Below are 22180 nucleotides of genomic sequence, written 5' to 3'. Positions count from 1 at the left end.
TGACAATTTTCTATCTCCTAAGCATCTTCTCTTGTCGTACAGTATCTTACTAGAACAAACGAAGCATGACTATATCGTAGAGCTCACAGGATTTGTTACGAGTCAACCATCGATTCCGTTCGCGAAGCTCTCTGGAGGGTTAGCCAAGCACTCATGGCATCAGCTTTGAGCTTCTTAAATTCCCGAGTAGCTTTATGGATCCTGATTGCCACTTTTGCCGCCGCATCGTAGCAGAAGTCATCATCGGATTCTGATTTAGACAGTGAAAGGAGTTCCTTCTCTGCCGAGATGATGAGTTTCTCGAGAAGTCGCAGAAGAACGTAACAAGTTTTGTAGTAGCTATTCATTGCTCTCTGTCGTCCTATAGAGCGGATGGTACGCAGAGTCTCTTTATCCATGGCTCTAGGAACTTGTAGAGCACCACTCAGTTCATATTGCAAGTTTCTTACAGGTGTCCAGGTAGAGTGAAGAAAACATAAATCGCAGAAGAAATATAGCTGTTAAAAGGAACGAAAAAGTATCCTGCCTACTAAACACGGTACGTTCCTCAGAAATCGTCCTTCCCATTCAGATATTTTGAAGCCGTATCTGCCCACAAATATGGCAAACGGCCGTTGCAATTTGATGTGCAAAAATGGGCGAGACACCCTGTATAACCTGTTCGTAATTGGATGGGTTGAGTGCACCAGCTATGCTATCATCAAATCCCTTCGTTGCGGCAATTGCCACAGGGTCGTGAGTGTTGAAAGAGACTGGAGGAGTAAGCTGGTGCCACCTCTATTTGTCTTTGGATGCTTACCTTCAGCTCCCATACGTGCATGGTTAATGTCACCAAGGATGTCGTCCAAATATTGAGGATTCGTGCAAAAAGGGGCCGCAAGTACGAACAGGGCTGGACTGTCCTCCGGGAGACCAGCTGAGACTGTATGGAGACGGACATGTACTGAGTACTGCGCTTCCAGAAGGCAAGAAATTACGTCCTTCAGTGAGCTGGAAGCGCATTCTACCCAGCTGGCGTAGTGAATCGCAAGCAAGATGAAGTCTGTTCTATTCGTATGTTGGGCTACGCGACGACATGTGTCCATAGCGGAGGCCAGGCTATTGGCAGACGAATCGCCGGGCTTGGTTGGGATGGCGCTTGAGATGATCGCGATGCTGGACATCCGAGGGTTTAAAATCTGCTCTGGAGCATGGAGTCCTTCATCCACGTCCTTGGCGATTCGAGCATCCGGGTTTTGTGTCTGACCGACTCAATTATGTTTCTTCATCGCGCAGAGAATCTGGCAAATCTTACCTGCCAAAGAGGATGTATATCTGATTCACCGACCCCTCTCTCGATGTGACATCCCGCTCTCTTGAATCCCACAGAGAGGCCGATGTCTCTCGGGGAGAAGTCAATCACCATCGGAGCAGGAAGCGCAGAGAGGACTGGCACTTTGTATTTCCCTGTCATGTTCGGCACTTGGGTTCTGAGGGGCAACAGAGAGCAGTTTGTCAGATCATCCGTGTTACGGATAGCGAATCGGCAAAAGTAGTTAGTATGAGAGTCTATATGACCGATTCGTCAGCAATTCTCGTCTGCGGCTTCCATTAAGCTTACCTGGCTTCTCGGTCCCATGATGAACACTTATCTCCGTGGAGGATAAATCTGGTAAGTCATCTGTTGTCACCCAATCCGCATCCTCCATCTTACCCATGTGATGGAAATCGTTGAAATGAAGCAACAGCTCCTTTTGCTGAACTGCTTCGGGTATGCCGTCGGACTGCAAAAGACTGGAGTACGAGGAGTACTTCGTGACAAGCAACCGGGCACAATGATCCTCATACAGGACTTCGTGGACGTATAAGATCCAGAATAACGAAGAGTCGGTGGGGACCCGAAGATACTGCCCACTTCGGACCTGTGAGCTCCGGGGAAGAGGCTCGTCTGCGCGATGGTTCAGCGTTGAGTGATCCACTCGCAAGGATGCGAACATTGCTCGCACTCCAGCTAGACTCTGTGCTTTACACACGGCCGTTCTTTCAGCGTATTGTTCATAGGTAACCACCATTGCCACAGTGTCTTCTGATAGTTCATGTAACCTCTCGCTGTCGTGATGCATGATTTGAGGGACTTCTAGGACGGGGCTGTACGCCTCTGAGCCCTCATCGCTTTCAACATCATTTTCTCTTCCGTCGAGAGTTGTCTCATCTAGGATTCCCTCAGCCGATGTGTTGATTGGCGATATAGGGGGAGGTGGAAGAGCCCATAGAGATGGCTCTGCAGATGATTGTCGGAAACGTGCTACCATGGGAAAGCGAGGCTTATCATCTAAGCTTTCAAAGACCGCAACGTTTTCCATACCATTTGGAGCCAACTGCACAATTTGTCTGGGACAGTCACACGTAATGCTGTTCTCCCTGTACCAGAGTCTTTGAGCCTCAAGTATACAGGCAGCCCCGTGCAATACGACGATGTACTCCACAAGTGATCTGAATGTTTCTGCAAAAGCTCGACTGTAGCTGTCGCTCCATGTTACACGAAGTGAATTTGTTGATTTGGCCGCCGCAACTTGTACATTAAATGCCATCTCACGAGTCTTTCCCTTGCAGTTGCGGACCAGACTCTGCAGGGACTGCACATCTTTGACCATGAAGTTATACGGGGGGTCAATCGGCCGCCGTACGGCAAGGATTGCACTCTTGAACATATCATCCACTATGTGGTCGCAGAACATGTCGGTGAGGATCACTCCAACCTCAGACATCTCACATGGCGAAGTCCCGTGGGCCCGGCCAGAATCGAGCCACTTCTCGTGTACGTAAAGGATGTTGTGTTCCTTCGAAAATGCCATGTTCGGCAGATTATCTGCAAAGTGAACATAGACGATCCGGGTCTCCTTGTCTGGAGCGTGCCTACCGAATAGGGCGCCAAATGCTCTGCTCGTCTCCTGAGCAAAGAGCGTGGCTGGGGGCTCAACTTCTCGTGACTGCTGAAATTGATGGTAGATTTCCTCGAACGGCAATTTCGCCAAACCGTACTTCCGAAGGAGCTTCCAAAGTGAGTACGGTAGGGGGATGGGTTCGTATTTGAGCTCATGTCGAATCAGTTGCACATTCTAGAGTGCGATGTCAGATATTGGGTAGATTCACGATTGAGGTCACCTACATCTGCTTCGTATCCTGCTGGAAAGTAAAAAAGACCGTCCTTTCGCGCATCAGCGCCAAGGCATGCCCATACCTTCTGCGCAGTGGCTTCTGTGATATTCGTGTCTGCAAAGGCCACATCCGCGGAGTTGTCCAGTTTGAGGAGGTCAGTGTATATGTGAATGACGTCTTGATCCTGTCTGATCGCTGCCTCCCAGATCGCGGCCACCGCTTTTGCTTCCCGTTCGGGATGCACCTCAAGCCGGCGGTCTCGGTTAGGGGACATATCCGGAGTCAAAAAATCGTAGCCATATCGGTATTGGGTTTCCCTGCAGTCGGCTAACGTCACCCGGAGCCCCTTTACGTATAATTGACCGGCATATGCTGGGTCCAGGATCAATTTTCCATAGAGTGTACAGACGAGCTTGCACGGGTGGTGCAGATCTATGGTCACTTCCAGCCAGTTGGCAAAAGTATCCAAGTCAACCGGTTGGCCATGTCCCCGAATTTGCCCGACAGTCACAGAGACATCTTCCCAGATGTTAGGACTCATTTTACGTGCCGTACCGCTTTCATGCGCGTTGTTGAATGCAGTTCTCAGGGTGTGCACTCGACTTTCGCTGGCTCGATTCAGTTGGTAGTAGAACTCATTTTTCGATTTCCCTCTGAATCCAAAGTTCCAAAATCTGCTATTACTGCAGATCCGAACGTGGTACCCATTTCGGCGCATGACCAATGCCGCAACCTTGAGGCCCTCACCGTATCTACCTGCTAATCGTGCGTCTTCGGTCTTGGTAGAGTAGCCCATCTCAAGGCAGTTACGGGCCAGAATGGCACCAAAGTTGGTGAACTCCACCGTCCCAGTCTCTTTTTTGAATCTGATATATCCCATGCAATCCTCCACCAGTCCAGTGGGAGAGTGGCGATGGATTGTGATCAATATCTCGTCCTTCTTGTCCGCTAAGTCGGGGTTGAAGTCCATCGACTTTAGATTGTATGACTGGATGATTGCATCTTTCCTATTGGAATAGTCAGTTATGATCTCACCGCATTTGATTGAATGCGGTACCAGTTTTGGTAGAACTCCCGAAATGCATGGGCCGAAGTCCATTCACGGGCATACGTTCGTGTGAGACCCAGCGCGCTGGTACTTGGCAATGGGAGGTTGGGGTGGGGAATGTCTTCTTTCGGGTCTAAGGTTTGAGCCATCTTGACAATTTGACATGTTATACGAATGGTGGGCTGATATTTTGCAGGATGTCGCAAGGTTTTATAATTTCATGGTCCTTCCGAATGTCCAAGCATAGTCCACTAAGATTGTTCGATGTGCAAAAGTAAATCTCATACATGCGCTATAAAACCTAGTTCATAGGTGGGGTGTAGAAATGGTTCGTGAACCTCATAGTCGAGTGGAAAATATGTCGTATCTAGATTCTAGTAGAACTACAAATTTCGAACATATTCGGAGCACATGAGATTTGATCAGCCCCAATGTTTAAATGACCCACAATGTTTAAATGGACCCGCAGCGTTTAAATTGATCCACACAGTTTAAGTGGGCCCACAGGGCTCACATGGGTCCGCTCCGTCCTAAACCAATCCGCATAGTTTGAATTGATCCACACTGTTTAAATGTGTGATGATGCTCAATCCAAAGCTCTAACTAAGGGTAACCTGCAGTGAGAAAATTAAGCATGGAGAGGAAAAGAAAAGAAGCTCGCTTGACAGCGTGCAGAGGCACTTTTTACGTGTGTGTACAAAGGCCTCATCGGTGCCTTTTTAGGAAATCCCAAAGACAAAGAAAGAAGGATATTCCCGTTATAGATATCACCCTAGGGTTTAGGGCTTCCGTCCTCCTGCACAGCGATAGTGCCTAGCCCGTCACAAAATGGACCCACAATGCTTAATTGGACCCACAGGGTTCGCATCGACATGCCCTGTTTAAATTGATCTACAATATCCTACTAGATAACGTTTGCTATTATTGCAGTGAAGACGCTGCGAACGACCTATAGACGACTATATCATACTAGATGCATCTATCAGTGAACCTAACTGAGATTAAGTTCTTGTTTGACCTGAAGGCGGTAACATTACAGTAGTTTGCAATTTCAGCAGGACAGCTGAAAGAACTCCTTCATTGACTTTATCTTGGCGCGGGAAGTAGCTCTAGAGCAGAAGAAAAATATTGCGGTCCAACACCTGATCTTAACCAACCCATGCGAATACAACGTTCTGAAAATATCCGAGTTGCTTTCATCTCTTAGATTTTCCCTTTGGTAGCCTCTTCTTCGCTGCGGAAACACCAATCTGGCCTTGCTGGTACAGTAGCTGTCCAGCGTCTGATTTGTGATTACAAGTAGGTAATTGAAACTTTCCTGCCGTATAACCATACTTGCTAGACCATGACCCTGTAATAGGAGGTTAATCTGATGGTTAGGCAGGAGGAATTATCAATATGGCAGAAGGTCGTTCATGTGTTCAATATTCATTAACAAAGGTACTGTTGCCAACATACAGAGACTGAAGCTTGAGAAAAAAAAACTATTCTGATTACAGAAGACTTCTTTCTTATGCATGCGTGAGTCGTTGACAGGGGACCTCACATTATACCCCTAGTTGGTGTGGCTTGTCGCAGATATCATGTTGTACTATTTCAGTACTGTTACAGACCCGTTTGGGATGGCCTTAAGAACTTGTTTTTACCGTACTATGCAAGTACCTTGCCAGGATTTTGATCTAACAAACTAATCCATATCTACCTAATGTAGGCGTTACTCATTACTGGAATAACTCTTATGAAACATAAAGATAAAACGTTACCTGCTGACGTAATCGTTGACAGCTCTGTCCTGGACATCAGTGGATTTGATTTATTTTCATAATCAACCATAGTAATAGAAGAAAGGCAGGACAACGTTATTGCCGGGGCGGTCAACTAGTCAAAAAGAGGAAGAGATGCAATTGGAAAAGAGGGTAAAGGCGTTGACTTGCTCGCAAAGCCAATCCTCGTATTTTCATAATCCATTATCAGGACCCCTAATTGAACCCACCCCAAACCAAATGTATACGAAAATTCATCCGTGGAATTAGCTGGTACTGTAATTATTGTCGTACAGGCCTTACTGTTCGCATCACGTTGGTAGGGCAGATATGAGCCGGGAATCCTAAATGTTCCATTTCCGAAGCCAAAAGTAACGTCAGGTAACGTGATATTACATGGATATCGGTATGTTTGATCATTTGAAGACCAGGTGGCACCGGTACCATTAAAATACCAATCGAGGACATCCCTTGGCCAGACAAGGGATAAGTCATTAGAAAGAAAAGCAAGCCAAACGTTCTCAGGGCTTGTCCTATTGCCAGCTGATATGATAGTGAGGTTGACAGCTTGAAACAGCTCGGTTGCCCAGCCGATGTTTGCCCAGCCGATGGTACCATGATGCTCTGAGCTGTCAATAGAACCAAATCTGCAAGTGCCGTTGTTCCACGTGCGGTATAGATCAATGGTGTATACCCATTCTCCTTTGGTCAACGGCAGGACCAGAAACTAAAGTTGAGGAACTCACCTGGTAAATACTTCTTCACCGTCCACATAAAACTAGGGTACTCCAGACCCTGCCATGAACCAAAATCCAGACCAAAGACGCCAGCTGACCCATTGAAAGCCAAACTATCACCATATCTTGGGGGTGAAAACTCGCCAAGTTGCCAAAATGGCACGTTGCCAAAATTTGTACCACCAATATCGAAAGTTTCATTACCGAGCCAGAGTTCAGACTGAGAGCCATCGTCAAGTTCCATCCAAAGACTTTGATCCATGTTTGTAAACGATGTAGAAGCGGAACTATTATAATGACCGGTCGAATTTAGTATCACGGCGGAGGTCTCTAGATCAAAGCGAACGTCGAGGTGTTGAGCAGGGGTTCCTATTTCAATCTGCCCTGTCAGGCTATTTGTATCAATACATTAGCACTATCATGCATGTAAGAAGAGCTCCATACCCCCAGTTGGAAATGGTAAGCGGGACTACGGAACTGAAGTCCGATTGATTCCCAACAGCCGTGCTACGGTCATATTTAGCGCCTCGTGCTACAATAGAGAACAGAGTACAGAGCAGGCAATAAGAGAGCATGGTAGCCATTTATTCAATCTCAGTAAATGTTGTAAGCTTATTAGGAACTCTGCAGGTATATTAAGCCTATATACCGTAGTCGTAGCTATAGAGCACAATATTGTCCTTTGACTATACCGTTGCAAGTCCTTTGATTGTAAGGTCTGTATTTAAAGGTGGAGTACTAGAGAAATGGGCCAATATTAATGCTTAGAAAAGCTCGACGGCCCGTGATCCCTGAAAGGTACTTTATCACTATCATCCCCACCCTCTCAACAATGGTCAACTTCTCAACGCTCCCCGTGGAGACTATTCTAGCCGTGATCAAAATTTATAAACCCGCAGAGGTTGCATCCGTAGCCCGAATAAACAAGGAACTTTATTCTACAGTACGTTGATGTTGAATTTCACCCTATTGGATACTTTTGTGCCATTCCAGTTTGTACCATACAATCGGACCTTCAGGGTTCCATTGATCGTGGGGGAAAAAAAAAGGGTTGCCTTTTTTCCCAAGGTGGATGGTTGCGAAGAATCTAATTGAGGATGTAACAACCTTACAAGGGTATGTATAATTACATCCGAGAGGAATCACTGAGACTTAAACACGCAAGGTAGGGTATGGGATGTCAATGTACTGAAACCTTCGTGACAAAATGTTATTAACCATAGCCAGCTGAACATTTGACCACCACCAGCTGAAGTATCCACACTTTTGCCACCCTCTATTCTCGTATCAAAACTAGCCCAAACTCCTAAGAGATTGGACAGGCATGTTGGTTGTTACAGAGGATGAGGAGCGTTGGGAGTCACTTTAGATGAACTGAACCTCCACCCCGAAGGTGGTGGCGGAACCTATAGATCCAAAACCCATGTGACCCAAGGCAGAAATGGGCTGAGCAATGCTCCTAAACGATTTGTAAGGGTTATGTAGGAACCAGAGACTATATTAGCTAGTAACTTAAGGGCGAATTACAAGTACTAAACATTAGTGTCTCCGCTGTGGGGCCAAAATATAAGGGAGAGAGGCTGTTTAAGTTCTTACTCATACTAGAGTATACTGCTTTGTATATAATTGTCTTCTGTCAGATCGTAAGAAATTTACATTGCGTGTAACAAAAAATGACAGCTCAACAGCAACTATGTTATGCACAAAATGAATTGGAGTAAAGCAACAGAGCCAGTATATAGAACTAAAAGTCATCGATACTTGGAAGACCTTCTGTCCTGAAAGCGGGTAGTGGCGTTAATTTGTTTGCAAAGCCAACTCGTTTGTTCTCATAGTCAAGAACAAGAACCCCCAGCTCCGCCCACCATGCCCCAAAAGGGTATCCAAGAATGGCAGATCGAGTAGAGTTGTCTCCAGTAATAATCGTTATACAATTTTTGCCATTTTTATCCTTCTGGTACGGTAAATATGTTCCAGGAATTGTGAACGTGCCATTGCCAATGCTAAAGACAAAGTCTGGTAAAGTCTGGTTGCAAGGATAACGGTATGTTCGATCTTGTGGCGACCATATGCTAGATGGAATTGCTTCAAAATACCAGTCTAACAGTGATTGTGGCCAGACGAGAGATTGTTCTTCAGAGGCGACCACAGCGGTCCACTTCAGAGGGAGACGCTTTCTACCGGCAGCTGATATTGCAGTGACATTGATAGACCACCAAGAAGACCCAAACTGACCTGGTGGACTAGCTTCCGTCCAGGCGATATCCCCTTTATGCCTGATATTTCCAAAGCTCCATGTACCATTTTTCCCAAGACGATACGAATCAAGAGCGCATACCCATTCTGTATCTGCCATAAGCGTGTTGAATAATTAAGTGAGGGATATAGAAATTACCTCCTAGATGGTTTTTCAAATCATACATGAGCTCCGAATCTCTACTTAGACCAATGACGCCAGCAGCACCGTTGAAGGGCATGGCTTGTCCGCTTGGATATGAGGAAAAATCTTGAAGCAGACCAAACGTGACATCTGTGTACAGTCTGCCTCCGATATTGAATGTTTCATTGGCAGTCTCGGTCAAAACAACCCCCGTTGAGACATCGAAGAGAGAGTCATTGATCCCTGTTATAGGAATAAACGACGTTGAAGAACTATAATCGTATCCTACACCAGTGCCTATAACAGGATTAACTTGCGAAACAGGTTGTATCACTGTTTCATCAAATGCGGTGTCGAATTGAACATAGACGCTCTGTCCAGGGGTTCCTATCTCGACCAGCCCAATGAGGCTACTCCTGTCAACATTTATATCCCTAGGCATTCGCAACGGCTTACCCAGAACGCCCCATGGTGAGATGGACTTCAGAACCGGAGACTGAGCTGTTGGTGGATCCCAACCATCTTCTATGTTTCAAGGCAGGGTGTGTGTGGACGTTTGCGAATATTAAAGATTGGAATAGGCCACCAACGACCCAGTAGAAAGGGAATCTTGTACGCGATGACATGATCACCGTGTTCCGATTCAATCTCTTAGGAATGGCCTATAAGCATAATATATATATACAACATAATATTAAAGCGATTTAAGTATTATTAATTGGTGTATGCACCTGAGAGAATGAATGGAAGAATGTGTGAGGAGTACATCCGGTATGGCATCAAGTATTAAAGGAAAAGCGAGAGACTCCGGGGTGCTCTTGCTGCATCCCGACATATATTCTACCTCTTCGTTTGTGACGTACCCAGGCAAAAATTCCGATACAAAGACATAAAGCTGCGCCAACCGCCCCGGCAGATATTTCAGCGCTTCTTTTTAATACCACCGAAGATTGATTACTGTCGTCAATAGACTGGATCTTCCCTGTGCTGCTTGTGGGCGAAGCGGAATATTGAGTTGTCTGTGTAGGCCTGAAGTCTGTTGCTCCCGTGTTATATGTCACGGTGTTTTGTCCAGGGGATAGTGTGGTAGTGAGCGCCAGTTGGGACCAGTCTGTTCCGGAGCGCAATGGTAAGCTACCGGAAACATATTCTTTGCTGATGAAGATCGTACTCGTCTCTGATATGTACGGGTGTAGGGAAGTGCTTTTAGACGCGGAATGTGATGTGGTGGTCGAAATCGGAACAATATACTGTGTAGATGGCGCTGTGATCACACCGAGAGAATAGCTCGGAGATTTGATGGCTGAGGTCAAGAACGCCTCATTGACACCTGGATACTCTCTATTTAAAGTAGTGAACGACATGGTTGTGCTTGGAATACCGGCCGACGAGGATCCGCCGGTTTCCAAACCACTCCTGTGCCGCGGTGGGCTGACCCATGATGATGAGTCAGGCTGTATGGTCATCTCTCCCGTAGAAGGAGTATAGAAGCTGGTCACACTGAGAGTAGTCGAAGACGGGCTTCTATATTGGGAACCTGAACCTGCATACTGTGATGTTACTGTATTTCTTACGTCCGTACCGGGACTAATTGTTGCCTGATATGCGCTTTGTTCTGTAGACACTATCAGCAATGTGCTAGCTGTAGAAGAACTCAACCACAACGGCCATCTTGTGGATTGGATGTCCGCCGCACTTGTCCAATCGGGGTGTTGGGGTTCGCCGCCGACTACATCAGGGACCTCTGATGGAGTCACAATCAGAGAAAACGAGGTGGCGGAAGTCGTGATGGTTACGGTTGGCGGATATGATGTACGTGAAGGTCTATTATAGGCTGTCGGTGGTAAGTTTGTCTCTGGATTGGCATCGCTAGTGGCTGGTGGACGAAAAGCGCTAGGACCGGAAGGGAAAGCGGTTATACCTAGTACAAATGATGTACTTGATGACGTATAATAGGTTGTTGATGTCCCTATTTTAGTATCGTCGGTAGTTGCTGAAAAAAAACCGCCAGTGGAGGAAGACAAAGTTGTACCTTCCTTAATCCAGGGTTTCGTTGTGAAGGTACTGACAAGACCCGGGCTATGAGAACCAGTGCTTGCCGTCTTAGCCCCACTAATGTATGTCGAAGTATGGGTCTCTCCTCCTGTACGGCCTATGTAGCTTGACGACGCATTGTATTTTGGTGGACCGCCCATGATTGCGGTTGTGCATTTTCACACTGAGACTAGACACTGCGCCGATAAGTGTTAAATACTCGCCATTTCCAAGAAATGATATGTGGTTATAGGCACATTGTTTGGTCATGGCAGATACTGGTGGTCTTCAACGTCCCACTAGCGGCACCTTATCAGTCAATGCGACAGGAGGAATCAGTTGTCGGAGCATGGCCAGTGTGTGCACGGTGCAAACAACGAGCCGACCTACAGCTAAACTAGTTCCGTCAAACGGAGATGTTTACACTCCTGATCGGTCTCTTCTCCTTAGTGCTATATTCATCATTTGGAGTTTAAGATGGATTTTTAGTTCGAGATTATAAACAGCTGTAGCTGTCTGCTTCTACTTCAGAATCAGGTATTTCCAGTTTATTGCTTTTGTATATTTATCTAAGGATTGCTATCATACAACGGCCGCTGCAGCATGAATGGTGGTGGATCCCGAATAGTAGGCAGACTTGAGGCGTAATCGGCAGGTGTTTTACGGACGACAGGCAACTTATTCGCAGTCTAAGGTACTCTTAATGGGAAGTAAACATGATGGGATAGAAGTCTTACAATCTCCTCCTCTGTAGGAATCCGTCGTTCAGGGTTCGTGTTGAACGTGTAGATTCGACCGCTGGGCATTTCCATCGTCAACCAAATGGATATGTCATAACGGTCGTTGAATTCTTTTAACCGCTTAAACAAGTTATGGCGTCTTTTGCGGATCTGTTCCTGCTGGGTGCGATCTGCCTTTCCTTTGCGCTCTCCTTTTGCAATGGACGTCATGTTGATAGTTCTTAGTGATAGAAAACGGAACGGAAACGGAGAGGAATACTAATTACTTATATTGACATTCTATGTATTTCTGTTGTATCTACCTCTGCAGTTCAAATGGTTTTAGAATTAGATATGGCCCTAATATTCCAGACAGCCCTAGCTTAAACCCAGGGCTTTATCCGGTCAGGCTCGAGTTGCCACCGCTGCTTCCATTTCTGTTTGGCGAGCCCCTCTTTCGTGTGTAAAGTCTGTAATGTTGCGTTGAATCTCTGCGCCGCATCGTAGAGGAATGTCCTGTCGACGGGCTGCTCTTCGGGATAGAAAAGCCTTCGTAGCATGGCAATCTGGGACTGGGATAGAAGATCATCCGCCACGTCGATAGTAGCTAGCATCACATCTTCAAAAAGGTCATGGCATGTTCCGTAAAAGACATTCTCCCAGTTGTGCCAACGGAGCTCTTCTCTGAGTTCTCGTTGCTTCTCTGCTACTGTAGAAAACCGTTCCTTCTTGGCGGTCTGAAGACGAGCTGGTGACATTTCCAACGACATCGCGGAACCGCACATGTCACCAATCAAGTGATCTATCCCAGTGGTTATTGGTTTATCGGGTATCGTCTCAAACAGAGGCTCGTCGGTGGTCGTAGCGAACGGTTCGTCTGGAGACCGGCTATATACACTTGATGAGTCGTCTCGCATGGTTTCCATGATGGAAGGATCGTCATGAGTTTGCAATCGTATATTTTTGCAAACATGCCTCTTGACTGTTATTCTTATATTCTTGTTATACTAGTTTTGTATATACTAGGCTACAATGTTTGAACTTGCGCAACACATTGAAAAGGCCGTCCGTATTACTTATGCGGAATACAAATTTCCCATGACGACCTGGATCTATAATCACCGTTTGTCGAATTAAATTGCAACGCTGTCTCAGTCCATCGCGGTTACAGATTCTACGGGCTTAAAAAATGGAATGGCAGCACCATATCACAGGATTCCGACAATTTCTTGACGACGAGGGTCGGTCCCACATATCTTTTATGATTCAAATCCCAGACGATCATCCTGCACTTCCTGAGTCGTTCACTCCTAGCGTAACATCAAACATTATCCATGTGACTTTTGAAGTATGCGGCTGGATCCAACGCCTATCACAACTACGAATTGAGTTTTCCAGCACAATTCGCCAGGGAGATACATTGATCGTTACTGCGCGTTCAGTCGAATCTTCAGAAGAGCGGATGCGCGTGGCTCTAGCCATTGGTAACAAGCAGGGGCACTCGATAGCAAGGGCAGAAGCGATATTTGAATTTCCACTACAGTCATGTCGTAAAACCCCACGATTTATCTTGCGAGATGATTTGCTCATTTACGAGGCTGAGGATGATGAACGTTTGGAAAGGGTCTGACAAGGAATTGATAGTTCGTTAGCTTAGGGCTTTATAGTGCACGTGACATTGCGTGTTTGACTTAGGACTAAGTGTTAGTTACGTGTGCTGCTGGAATTTAGTCAATATTGTATGAAGCTTGGATTCCATATATACAAAGTCCTGTAGAAATAATATCCCTCTAAATCAATGCTTGCGTTGACCATGTATATTCCAGGCTATACACTGAACAGCGAACCCTTCATTCGATGCCGGTATGTGCTAACAATGCCACACTTAGGTAATAACGTTGCTAACCATTACCAATTCCTAAAGCCGATGAAGCCACCCAACCTTCCATTCTCTAATCCACCGAGAAGCGGGAGGAGAAAAATCTCCAGTATTAAGCTGAGCCCCTTATGGAACCAAGAGTGTTGTTTTGTCTGCTAACAGCATCTTCTAACCGTTCAATCGTCCTCTGCTGTTGGTGAACCAATAACTCTAGGTCTGTAATGGTCTCTTGCTTAGAGTTGATATCGTTGACAAGCACCATTAAATCGGTATCATTATGAGGCTCTATTCCAGATGAACGGATCACAGAATTAAGCATATCTGCCAGCTTAACATTCATCTGCTCACAGTGGATTTTGTACTGCTGAAGTTTGAGCATTTGCGTTTGCATGCATGCTAACGATGTGCTTGCAGCCTGTGCGGAGTGATTTGCAAGATTGAGGGCTCGTTTCAGCTCCGCAATTTGCTGTTGTTGATTGCTGTAGAGCTCCCTATGCGCCCATTCCATAGAATTCATTATGGGTGATATATTTTTTTGACTTCAGATAGTCAGTGGAAGGACCACTTCTAAGAGCGGTTGCTTTATAGGAGTAAGGTTAAAGAGGCTAAACGACTACGTGTGGACTGAGCGTCTGTTTAAAAACAAATGGTGTGGGTCCAGGCTCCAAAAAAGGTGGGGGCTTAACAAAGTGGGGTGCGTGCTCTTGTCCGCCTCTGCTCGGTTCGGTCTATGCGGCCATGTGTTATTGTTAGGTTTGTATAGTCTGTAGTGCAACTTGATAAACTAGATAAAGATGGCTTGATAGCAAGGAAACCAATCTTTACTATCTAGCTCTCATTCCTAGCGATTGCATACTCAGTATGGATTCATACGCAGATTATACATCTCAACTGCCTCGGTTCAAGTTTGATAATTTTGCCATGGATACAATTGGCGAGGACTCAGAGTCCAACGTGGAAATTGACCTTGAATTCACAGACGCTGATTCGGAGTCCTATTACTCGGAGACTGAATCGGATAAGGCTTTTGTCGTTCCAGACGGGAACCTGGACCACGTTGATCCTACGTACGAGCCCGGTGAAACAGAGTCGTCATCAGGTTCTGACTGGAGCGACGGGTCGGATATCCAAGTAAGACCCCTTTTCCTGTTCAACGGCCTGCCAGGACTAAAACTTCCAGAACTTTGAAATCCTTGATAAACGGGAAGTTGACGGACCACGATCTAAGTATACCGAATACAGGGTGTGTCTCTGGGTGGAAGAGAGACATTTAAACACTTTACTTAGTTTGGAAAGGCTTGCCGCAGAAGGTTATTGAGAGTCTCTGTCTCTTTCTATGTAGCTCCGCCTTGATTCCCCACCTCCTTTGACATGTTTATAAACGTAAACTTGGTTCTAGTTAGTTAGAGTTAAAACAGGCAGATTTTATTTAAGACTTCCCTCCAACCAATAGGTATATATAGCCAAAGCAAGCCTTGGGTCTAATGTCTTATTTCTATGAATTTGTAGGGTTCGACAGTGTCACGCACCTTATGGATCCTACCACTATCTATGCGTCCACTGCAGGTGGTCTCGTGTTCGGCACTCTTTTCAAGGTTCGGATATTGCCTTATCTATTACATCTGATCAGCTATGTGCTACGACTGGTTAAAAGAATCACAGCCAACGTTATCAATTCGGTTTCGCTGTTCTTAGCCCAGCATTTAACTTATCCATTTCTACTTCAACGTCACAGGCTTGCTGGACCGTGGACCCGGGCTGCCGTTCTTATGTACCTCCTATATGCCGCAATCAACCTTTTTTGCATCTCATTTCGAGCTGTCTCTTCATCAGAGATTGCGCGTAGAGCGGGCAACTTATCACTTAGTAACCTAATTATTTCATTCGGAAGCGGCAGTTTTGATTGCTGCACGGATGTGTTTGGGGTTCCACGACGGGTCTGTCAGCAAGCGCATCGGGCCACAGCATGGATGGTAACAATCCTCCTTGCTATCCATATTACTGCTAGTTTACCGGCGAACCCGCAATATTTTCGAGTGGATACACAGGATAGTCTCTCTGGATGGATCGTGAGATTCTCACTTGTATCGTGACAGTACATAGTCGCTGACGAGTAGTAGGGAGCGGTGTTAGTGGCCGGCATAGTCCTAGTGTCAATGCCTTATCTTCGTCATCATGCCTATGAGGTTTCTTTCCGCACTCACCAGACGTTGGCGGTTGCCCTTCTATACGCTATTTGGCAGCATCTAACCTCCACCGCTCAACTTCCTCGACTATATGTGATAATGGCTTTAGTGCTTCCTACACTAGGACTAGTCTACGATTCTACTATGACGCTTTTTCGGAACGGCATTATTCCGTTCCGCGGACGTACTGCGATGGTGCTTTCTCATGGGAGGAGTGGAGCGGCAAATAGAGGTGCTGGAATACTTCGTATTGCCCTCCCTCGGCCGACTAAGGTGGAGCCTGGGCAGCATGTGGGTGTTTGGATGCCAACAGTAAGCTTTTGGTCATGGGCCCAGATCCACCCTTATATGGTTGTGTCATGGGAACATGGCCCGGTAGATGAGCTTGACGTATTTATCCAGGCACATCGTGGGTTTTCCGGCAAGCTACTGCAACATGCTCCGGTGGGAAGCATGAGAGCCGTGTCATTTCCAGGTCTGATTATTGGACCACACGGAATTAGCAAGAACCTCAATCGCTATGAAAGAGTCCTAGCGATTACAAGTGATTCTGGTATAGCTTCAGTCGTCTCGCATGTCAAAAGATTGATTTCAAGTCATGCTAACCCGGAATCTCGTGCCCGAAGCGTACATCTGGTGTGGCAATTGGATCAAGCAGGTAGGTTCATCACTTCTACTGGTGTGCGTAACTGATATATCAGAAATTGGGCTTCCTATCTTGTCGATATTGGCAGAGTTGCTTGAACATGACGCCGCAAACAAGCAGGTGAGTGGAGTCTCTTTCTTTTCTCTACGTACATGCTGAATCTGTCATCCAGATTTTGAACCTTTCAGTTTATTCTGAAGTGATATCCGACTGGGAACCAATATCCACCCAAAACAGAGCTGTTTTCCGCATGGAAAAGGCGGATTATCAGAGAATCATACAGAACGAGGTGTCGCAAGATTGCGGTTGCGAGCTGAGAGGCGAGCTATGGCCGACCATACCTTCTTAGGTCCAACTCAAAAGCTTTGTGTGCTAACGGAGAAATTCTCCACTAGGTACGGGTTCAAGCGATCACAAAGTAGACGGAGAGGATACTGGACGTTATGGCGCTGCTCATGAGGGAAGAGGAGAATTATTCGTCATAGGTATGTTCGAGAAGCGATCCACTTGTTCTATGTTGACCCGGTCATAGTAGCGGCTTCAAATGAAATTCGCGACCAACTGCAGGTTATCATCCGGAAACATTTGCATCAACGCGTCAGTATGATGGTCATGGCCTACCAGCCATAGTGATAGGGAGTCTAGAGGGATCATGTTGCCATATAAATGGCAGGATTGTGAAAGGTGATATTTTTATTGCTCATTAAACAAACCGCCACTACAGTTGTTTGCAAAAGCAGCGCACGCTTCAACTCACTTCAATTGTCTAATAATGCTCAGTTTAACTTTGTTCAGGCAAAGCGCTGAATTAATGATACCCCAGCTTCACTCCACCGTAATTCACCGTAAAATAATATGACGCTACTTGAAACTCAAACGACTATCAATATTAGCCACTTCTCAATATTCTAGTTCGAGATTCCAATCCATGTACAGAAGTCTGCTCTGTTTTTGGCCATTCTATGTAGTCGGCATGCACAGTATCCCGCAAAGGAAATCATCACTTATAGCAAGAGACAAACCCGTAATAGCGAATGACGGTTAGTAATACTCTTCAATTTTCACGCCTGCACGTTTAGGTCTACTGAGTACAGCGGCGGATATATCAGTTTGACTTTTGCATCAGTGCTTATTTGATGGATGCGATCAGTATGATGAAAAGATGCATTGTCCATGACCAGGGCAGACTTCGGCTCTGGTCATTTTCCACAGTGCTGGAGAGGATGTTCAATGAAAGTTTTAAACACGGAAGCATTAGTGGAACCCTAAAATACACCAGAAAGAATAATGCCGTCTTGCGCGTATGCCGGTCAATTTTGATATCGCTAGCCATGGTGGAATCGAGATAATTGAACTGGTGCCACGCCAAGAGAGGACCAACCTGTCCGCCTAAATGCTATACGTTTATTGTACCTAGATTTATCAATGTAGAGTAAGTGATATGAATAGAATTCTGAAAGGTCATGGAGATAGGAATCTCGTAAATCCGTATTCTGTTCTCTTGCTTTCCTCTGGATTGTCTTTTTGAACCACCTAATGGAGGCAAGAGCCCTGCTGATAGTGGATGCCATTGTAAGTATGTAGAATTTATCCCATAGAAGCACCACCATCTCATCTAGGTACAAGCTTAGGTTTTCAAGCAGATGATCACAAAATGCTTCTAACATCACTCGCGTGATGCTTCGTCGGCTACCAGCACGATTCGGTGACACTGCCAAACAGCAATAGATTTGAGCGGATATTTTTGATTGACCGTTTACTGCAGCCAGCAGCTTCAGCTATCTAGGATGCAGTAGATGGCTCACCGCTGATCATCATATCTTGAATTACTTCGATTGCGACAGGGCTAGTCTTGGTGCCATGGTGAGTAGAAATTTACTGACGTTTGGAGGATTGTTGATGGTCTGCTACACAAGAAGGATGAGGGACCGTTTAACATCTGCCTAGGTAGCATGATACGTGTAATTTACAATGAGTTTCGGTCGCATCAGTGTTTCGTATTTTACAAGCGAACATTGTAGAACAGAGAAACTTGAGGAGCTTAACGGTATACGAACTAGTTTGTTTCAAATTTGGGCTGGAATGAAAATCCAGTGTGTTCATGAGTGGAACTGATTTTTCAAGGCACTGTAATTGACTCCTTCACTCGCTGTTACTCTGCTCTGGGGCAATCTTTGCTTGATAGATAGAAAGTGCTGAATTGTACAGTACAGTAACATATTTCGATTAACCAACTCTATTTTGGTCAGAGTGATGACGAGGAAACGCAGACTGTTGTCGTCTCGGTGATAATGACTATTTTCGTGGAGTTAAGTGATTGACGAGTAACCGAGAGAGCAGAGGTGGCCCAACCAGAGAGACCGGGGGTTGTTCTAGTAATGCCTTTACTTACGGAGTTCAAGATCGAGGTTGCGAAGGTGGTGCTAGCGGTTATAACTGTTCCAGTTGTAGGTGTTGGAACGCTTTCACTAGTAGAAACACCGTCACTTGAAGAGGATGAAACTGAGGTTGTGTAGTCTATAGCAGTACTTGTAATTGTTGAGGTAATGGAAATTGATATTGAAGTTATCATGGTTCGTGTGGAGCTATGCACTTTGCAACCGTTTCGATAGAATATCAACAGAGGGCATGGGCCAAGATTGGTAGCGAGCACATAACCGAGCAAGCTTGTCAGCGCAAGTATTTTAGGAAGCATTTTCAGTTCCGTCCGGGTTGTGAAATAAGATCTAAAAGGAAGCTATAGGGTTCGTCTATATAAATATGTCGTATACACGCTGATCAAATACGAACGCTCTTCTTCATACTCGCATTTATCCGCAAAATTAAATGGAAAATGACAACGCTCTTTTATTCCCTAAAAATAGTATCACTTTTCTTACGTCGGCAACGATCTGAGGGATGTAGAGAGCTCTTTTAATGAGTGGATCTTTTTATGTGTATGTCTCGAGCGCAAGGTAGTATTTAATTAAATTTTATTAGTATTTCCAAAGAATCCTGAAAGTTGGCATCAAAGAGACATGGTCAAAACACAGCATATCAAAACAATGACTACGAAGCTTGATACAGTACAAGGCCTGAAAATACATTCAATACTACTCACAATATGGAGTAGTGTCACCTTTACATACGTGGTCAGCGGGGCAGGTAGCGTGAGGTATCCAGATTTGGTCGAAACACTGCTCTAGAACTTCGCTATTGCGGCTACATTGCCACGATCCCTCGAAGCACACAGTAGAGGCTGCAGAATTGGGCGTAACTAATGCCGATGTTTCCGACGTGACGAGTCCCTGTTGAGATCTGGACACATTGGAGTTGAAATCATATAATAGTACGTCGCGAATTTCCCAGGTTATTCGAATATAGCCTTTTCCGCAAGCCGCCCCATCCGCCAATTCATCCAATACTGAATAACTTAGATCAAGTCTTGAGGCGGCTTCTGAGTTCCACGTGTCGCTTGAAGGTGAACCTCCCCCGGATCGTTTACATCCGTCGCCGACAAATAATAGTAATGTTGATATTTTATCATTAATCGGAATTATAACTTGCTTCCCACAATAGAAAGTCATATCTAAGTTCAGCTGGGTGAGGTTGATTGCAACAATGTAATTGGAATTGACATCATCAGCTGATGGACCGCACTGCATAGGGATGGAGTTCATATTAGAAAGGCTTATGTGGCAAGCATCAGGTTGCTTGATATCATAATAATATGTCGCAAAGCCCTCTCCGCTAGAGATTAACTGGTGGCTCTGGCATAGGTTGATAGCCAGAAGAATGAAAATAGCGATCTGAAAATGCATATTTCCCTCTGCATCAGAAATTCTGGTTTGCAACCAGGATAACAAAAACTTGAATTCCTGAGGGGTTTGCCCTGAATATTATACGGTCTGCCGAGTTCATCAACCTCCATCCTTATTGTGGAATGATATGCGTTCATGCCAACTATTATATGTAAAACTTGTAACCCACTCTCCAGCTAGCCGCTCGTGTTCGATACTATTTTTTTGATTTATGTTCCATGTTATAAACTGAACGATGCTTTATAACCTTGTACTCGGTAATCAGTGATGCGTTGAAAGTGCTATTTTCTTGCCAGGTCTTTGACGTTGACGCTTCATTCCATGCCGCGTATCAGTGATGTATTAGTGACTCGACCAAACCATTGGTTGTATTCGTTTATACGAGCGTTTAAGTTAGGTACATTACTGAAGTATGATGATAGAGTAAAATGCTTTTTAATAGGTGTACTTGATCGTCCCCTAGAGCGGTCTCTACCTTGTGAGTGTTCCCGAGGTTGATCTTTTCTTTCTCGCTCTGTCTCACGTTCTCTAGTGTAAAAACTACCTTTAGAAACGCGGGAATTGGAACGCTCTCTCTTGATTCGTGAGATAAGCCTTCGGAAAGCATTTGCCAGTTCCTTGAACGTGAGAGTGCCTTCATCTAGCTTTGTCTCAACAGTGAGCTCAAAAGCAGTTGCCCACGCTTCATCTAGAGGTCGAATAACCTCAAGGAACCGCGACGACCATTCCTCTGTGTCAAGAGCGAAAGCCATCGACTTCTTTTGTCCCTTTATCATTGTTTCTTCCCATTTGGTGATCCAACCGTTAAGGTCCTTGTGGCCAGGTTTGAAAGAACCCATGAGTTTGTTATACTCGCTTCGGATGGATTTCTGTGTTTCCCGGGTCCCTTGGCCGACTTGGGCTTTTAGATTGTTATATCCCTTAACCCAGTCGTGGGTTACGGCGAGGCACGTTTGGAAATAGCTCGAATTGACCGAGTCCTTCATCCATTGGTGTATTGTTTTGATTTTCTTATTTTGGGACTCATAGAGGCTGTGGTCTACTCGGAAGTCCTGCAAGTCCGTTGAGTAAGCTTCCCTTGCCTCCTTCAAGAGTTTTGAAAAGCTATCCTCGTTCAATGCAGCTGCACGAGCGGGATGCATCGTATCTTCCATCACGGTGGCTTGTGAGCCTTGAGATCTTCCTCCAGTTTCACGATTCGGAGAACTCCGGGCTGTCTGACGGCGCGTTCCCCGGTAAGGGCCGTCATGCGGGTTTGGGGTCTCTGAGCCGGGAGCCGAGTCCTGGCTCCTAGTTGGAGCATAATCACTAAACTGCGGTACCTCGGGTTCGGTAAGAGGCTCTTTGGTTCCCATGAGAACATCAAAGATCCCTTCACCTCTTGCTCAATTGAAGAGCTCGGTTTCCCAGAGATCCCAGTCTTCTGGGGAATTGAGCTTGTAGTTGACAGTGGTCGACATGTTGATGCCTTAGAGAGAGTTGTATGGCCGGTAGGGGCACTCAGACTCTTAATTGTCGGATTGGTAGGTTTATTCCAGGTCAATCCTGAGGAGGTTTTTTACTGGGATGAAAAGAAAAGAAGTGACTAGCAAGATTGTATATGTTGAGTTCTCTGTCTGTCTATCCATCAGGTTTCAAAGCCGGGTCTTTTATAGACACTTTTGGCGGGGTGATTTTTGAGTCATCAAGAGGGGTAAATTTTGGGGGCTATAAGATAGCGCGTCTGATTGTTCACTTCCTTTTACTGCCTCCGGATATCCGGTTTATCTAACAATAGTGGTAGTAGCCGCATATCCCCCAAGGGGAGAGGTCGGGGTAAATGAAATCATCCATCCCTCCATCCATCCATC

General features: G+C 45.6%; 7 protein-coding genes across 7 annotated transcripts, besides 2 other annotated features; 1 reads left to right on the top strand and 6 right to left on the bottom strand.

The window, feature by feature from the left end:
- Positions 1-95: 95 nt before the first annotated feature.
- TSTA_062120 (uncharacterized protein) lies at positions 96-4335 on the bottom strand (the record flags this gene model as incomplete). The annotated part of the gene is made up of 9 exons (XM_002340070.1): positions 96-402; positions 450-526; positions 610-752; positions 800-1241; positions 1295-1548; positions 1586-1908; positions 1975-3098; positions 3149-4145; positions 4196-4335. The coding sequence occupies 9 exons, from the start codon at positions 4333-4335 to the stop codon at positions 96-98; spliced, it is 3807 nt and encodes a 1268-aa protein (XP_002340111.1).
- A 1676-nt stretch (positions 4336-6011) lies between these two features.
- On the bottom strand, positions 6012-7270 carry TSTA_062110 (endothiapepsin precursor, putative; the record flags this gene model as incomplete). The annotated part of the gene is made up of 4 exons (XM_002340069.1): positions 6012-6064; positions 6244-6651; positions 6696-7078; positions 7131-7270. The coding sequence occupies 4 exons, from the start codon at positions 7268-7270 to the stop codon at positions 6012-6014; spliced, it is 984 nt and encodes a 327-aa protein (XP_002340110.1).
- A 1160-nt stretch (positions 7271-8430) lies between these two features.
- TSTA_062100 (DNA-directed RNA polymerase II subunit RPB1, putative) lies at positions 8431-11261 on the bottom strand (the record flags this gene model as incomplete). The annotated part of the gene is made up of 5 exons (XM_002340068.1): positions 8431-9035; positions 9082-9482; positions 9523-9728; positions 9930-10609; positions 10649-11261. The coding sequence occupies 5 exons, from the start codon at positions 11259-11261 to the stop codon at positions 8431-8433; spliced, it is 2505 nt and encodes an 834-aa protein (XP_002340109.1).
- Positions 11262-11669: 408 nt separating this feature from the next.
- On the bottom strand, positions 11670-12050 carry TSTA_062090 (uncharacterized protein; the record flags this gene model as incomplete). The annotated part of the gene is made up of 2 exons (XM_002340067.1): positions 11670-11789; positions 11838-12050. The coding sequence occupies 2 exons, from the start codon at positions 12048-12050 to the stop codon at positions 11670-11672; spliced, it is 333 nt and encodes a 110-aa protein (XP_002340108.1).
- A 152-nt stretch (positions 12051-12202) lies between these two features.
- On the bottom strand, positions 12203-12745 carry TSTA_062080 (uncharacterized protein; the record flags this gene model as incomplete). The annotated part of the gene is made up of 2 exons (XM_002340066.1): positions 12203-12567; positions 12718-12745. The coding sequence occupies 2 exons, from the start codon at positions 12743-12745 to the stop codon at positions 12203-12205; spliced, it is 393 nt and encodes a 130-aa protein (XP_002340107.1).
- A 1814-nt stretch (positions 12746-14559) lies between these two features.
- On the top strand, positions 14560-16577 carry TSTA_062070 (uncharacterized protein; the record flags this gene model as incomplete). Its single annotated transcript, XM_002340065.1, has 5 exons — positions 14560-14829; positions 14879-15008; positions 15208-15293; positions 15399-15767; positions 15819-16577. The coding sequence occupies 5 exons, from the start codon at positions 14560-14562 to the stop codon at positions 16575-16577; spliced, it is 1614 nt and encodes a 537-aa protein (XP_002340106.1).
- A 1026-nt stretch (positions 16578-17603) lies between these two features.
- Positions 17604-18248: a mobile genetic element.
- Positions 18249-18775: 527 nt separating this feature from the next.
- On the bottom strand, positions 18776-21685 carry TSTA_062060 (uncharacterized protein; the record flags this gene model as incomplete). The annotated part of the gene is made up of 4 exons (XM_002340064.1): positions 18776-19032; positions 19321-19384; positions 19659-20318; positions 20681-21685. 4 exons carry the CDS (start codon positions 21683-21685, stop codon positions 18776-18778), a joined length of 1986 nt encoding a protein of 661 aa, XP_002340105.1.
- A 471-nt stretch (positions 21686-22156) lies between these two features.
- Positions 22157-22180: a microsatellite.

Source organism: Talaromyces stipitatus, genomic scaffold, assembly GCF_000003125.1.
Source record: "Talaromyces stipitatus ATCC 10500 scf_1105507295523 genomic scaffold, whole genome shotgun sequence".
Taxonomy (NCBI): domain Eukaryota; kingdom Fungi; phylum Ascomycota; class Eurotiomycetes; order Eurotiales; family Trichocomaceae; genus Talaromyces; species Talaromyces stipitatus.
The sequence above is the reverse complement of the archived record's forward strand: the minus strand, read 5'-3'. Positions and strand labels throughout refer to the sequence as shown.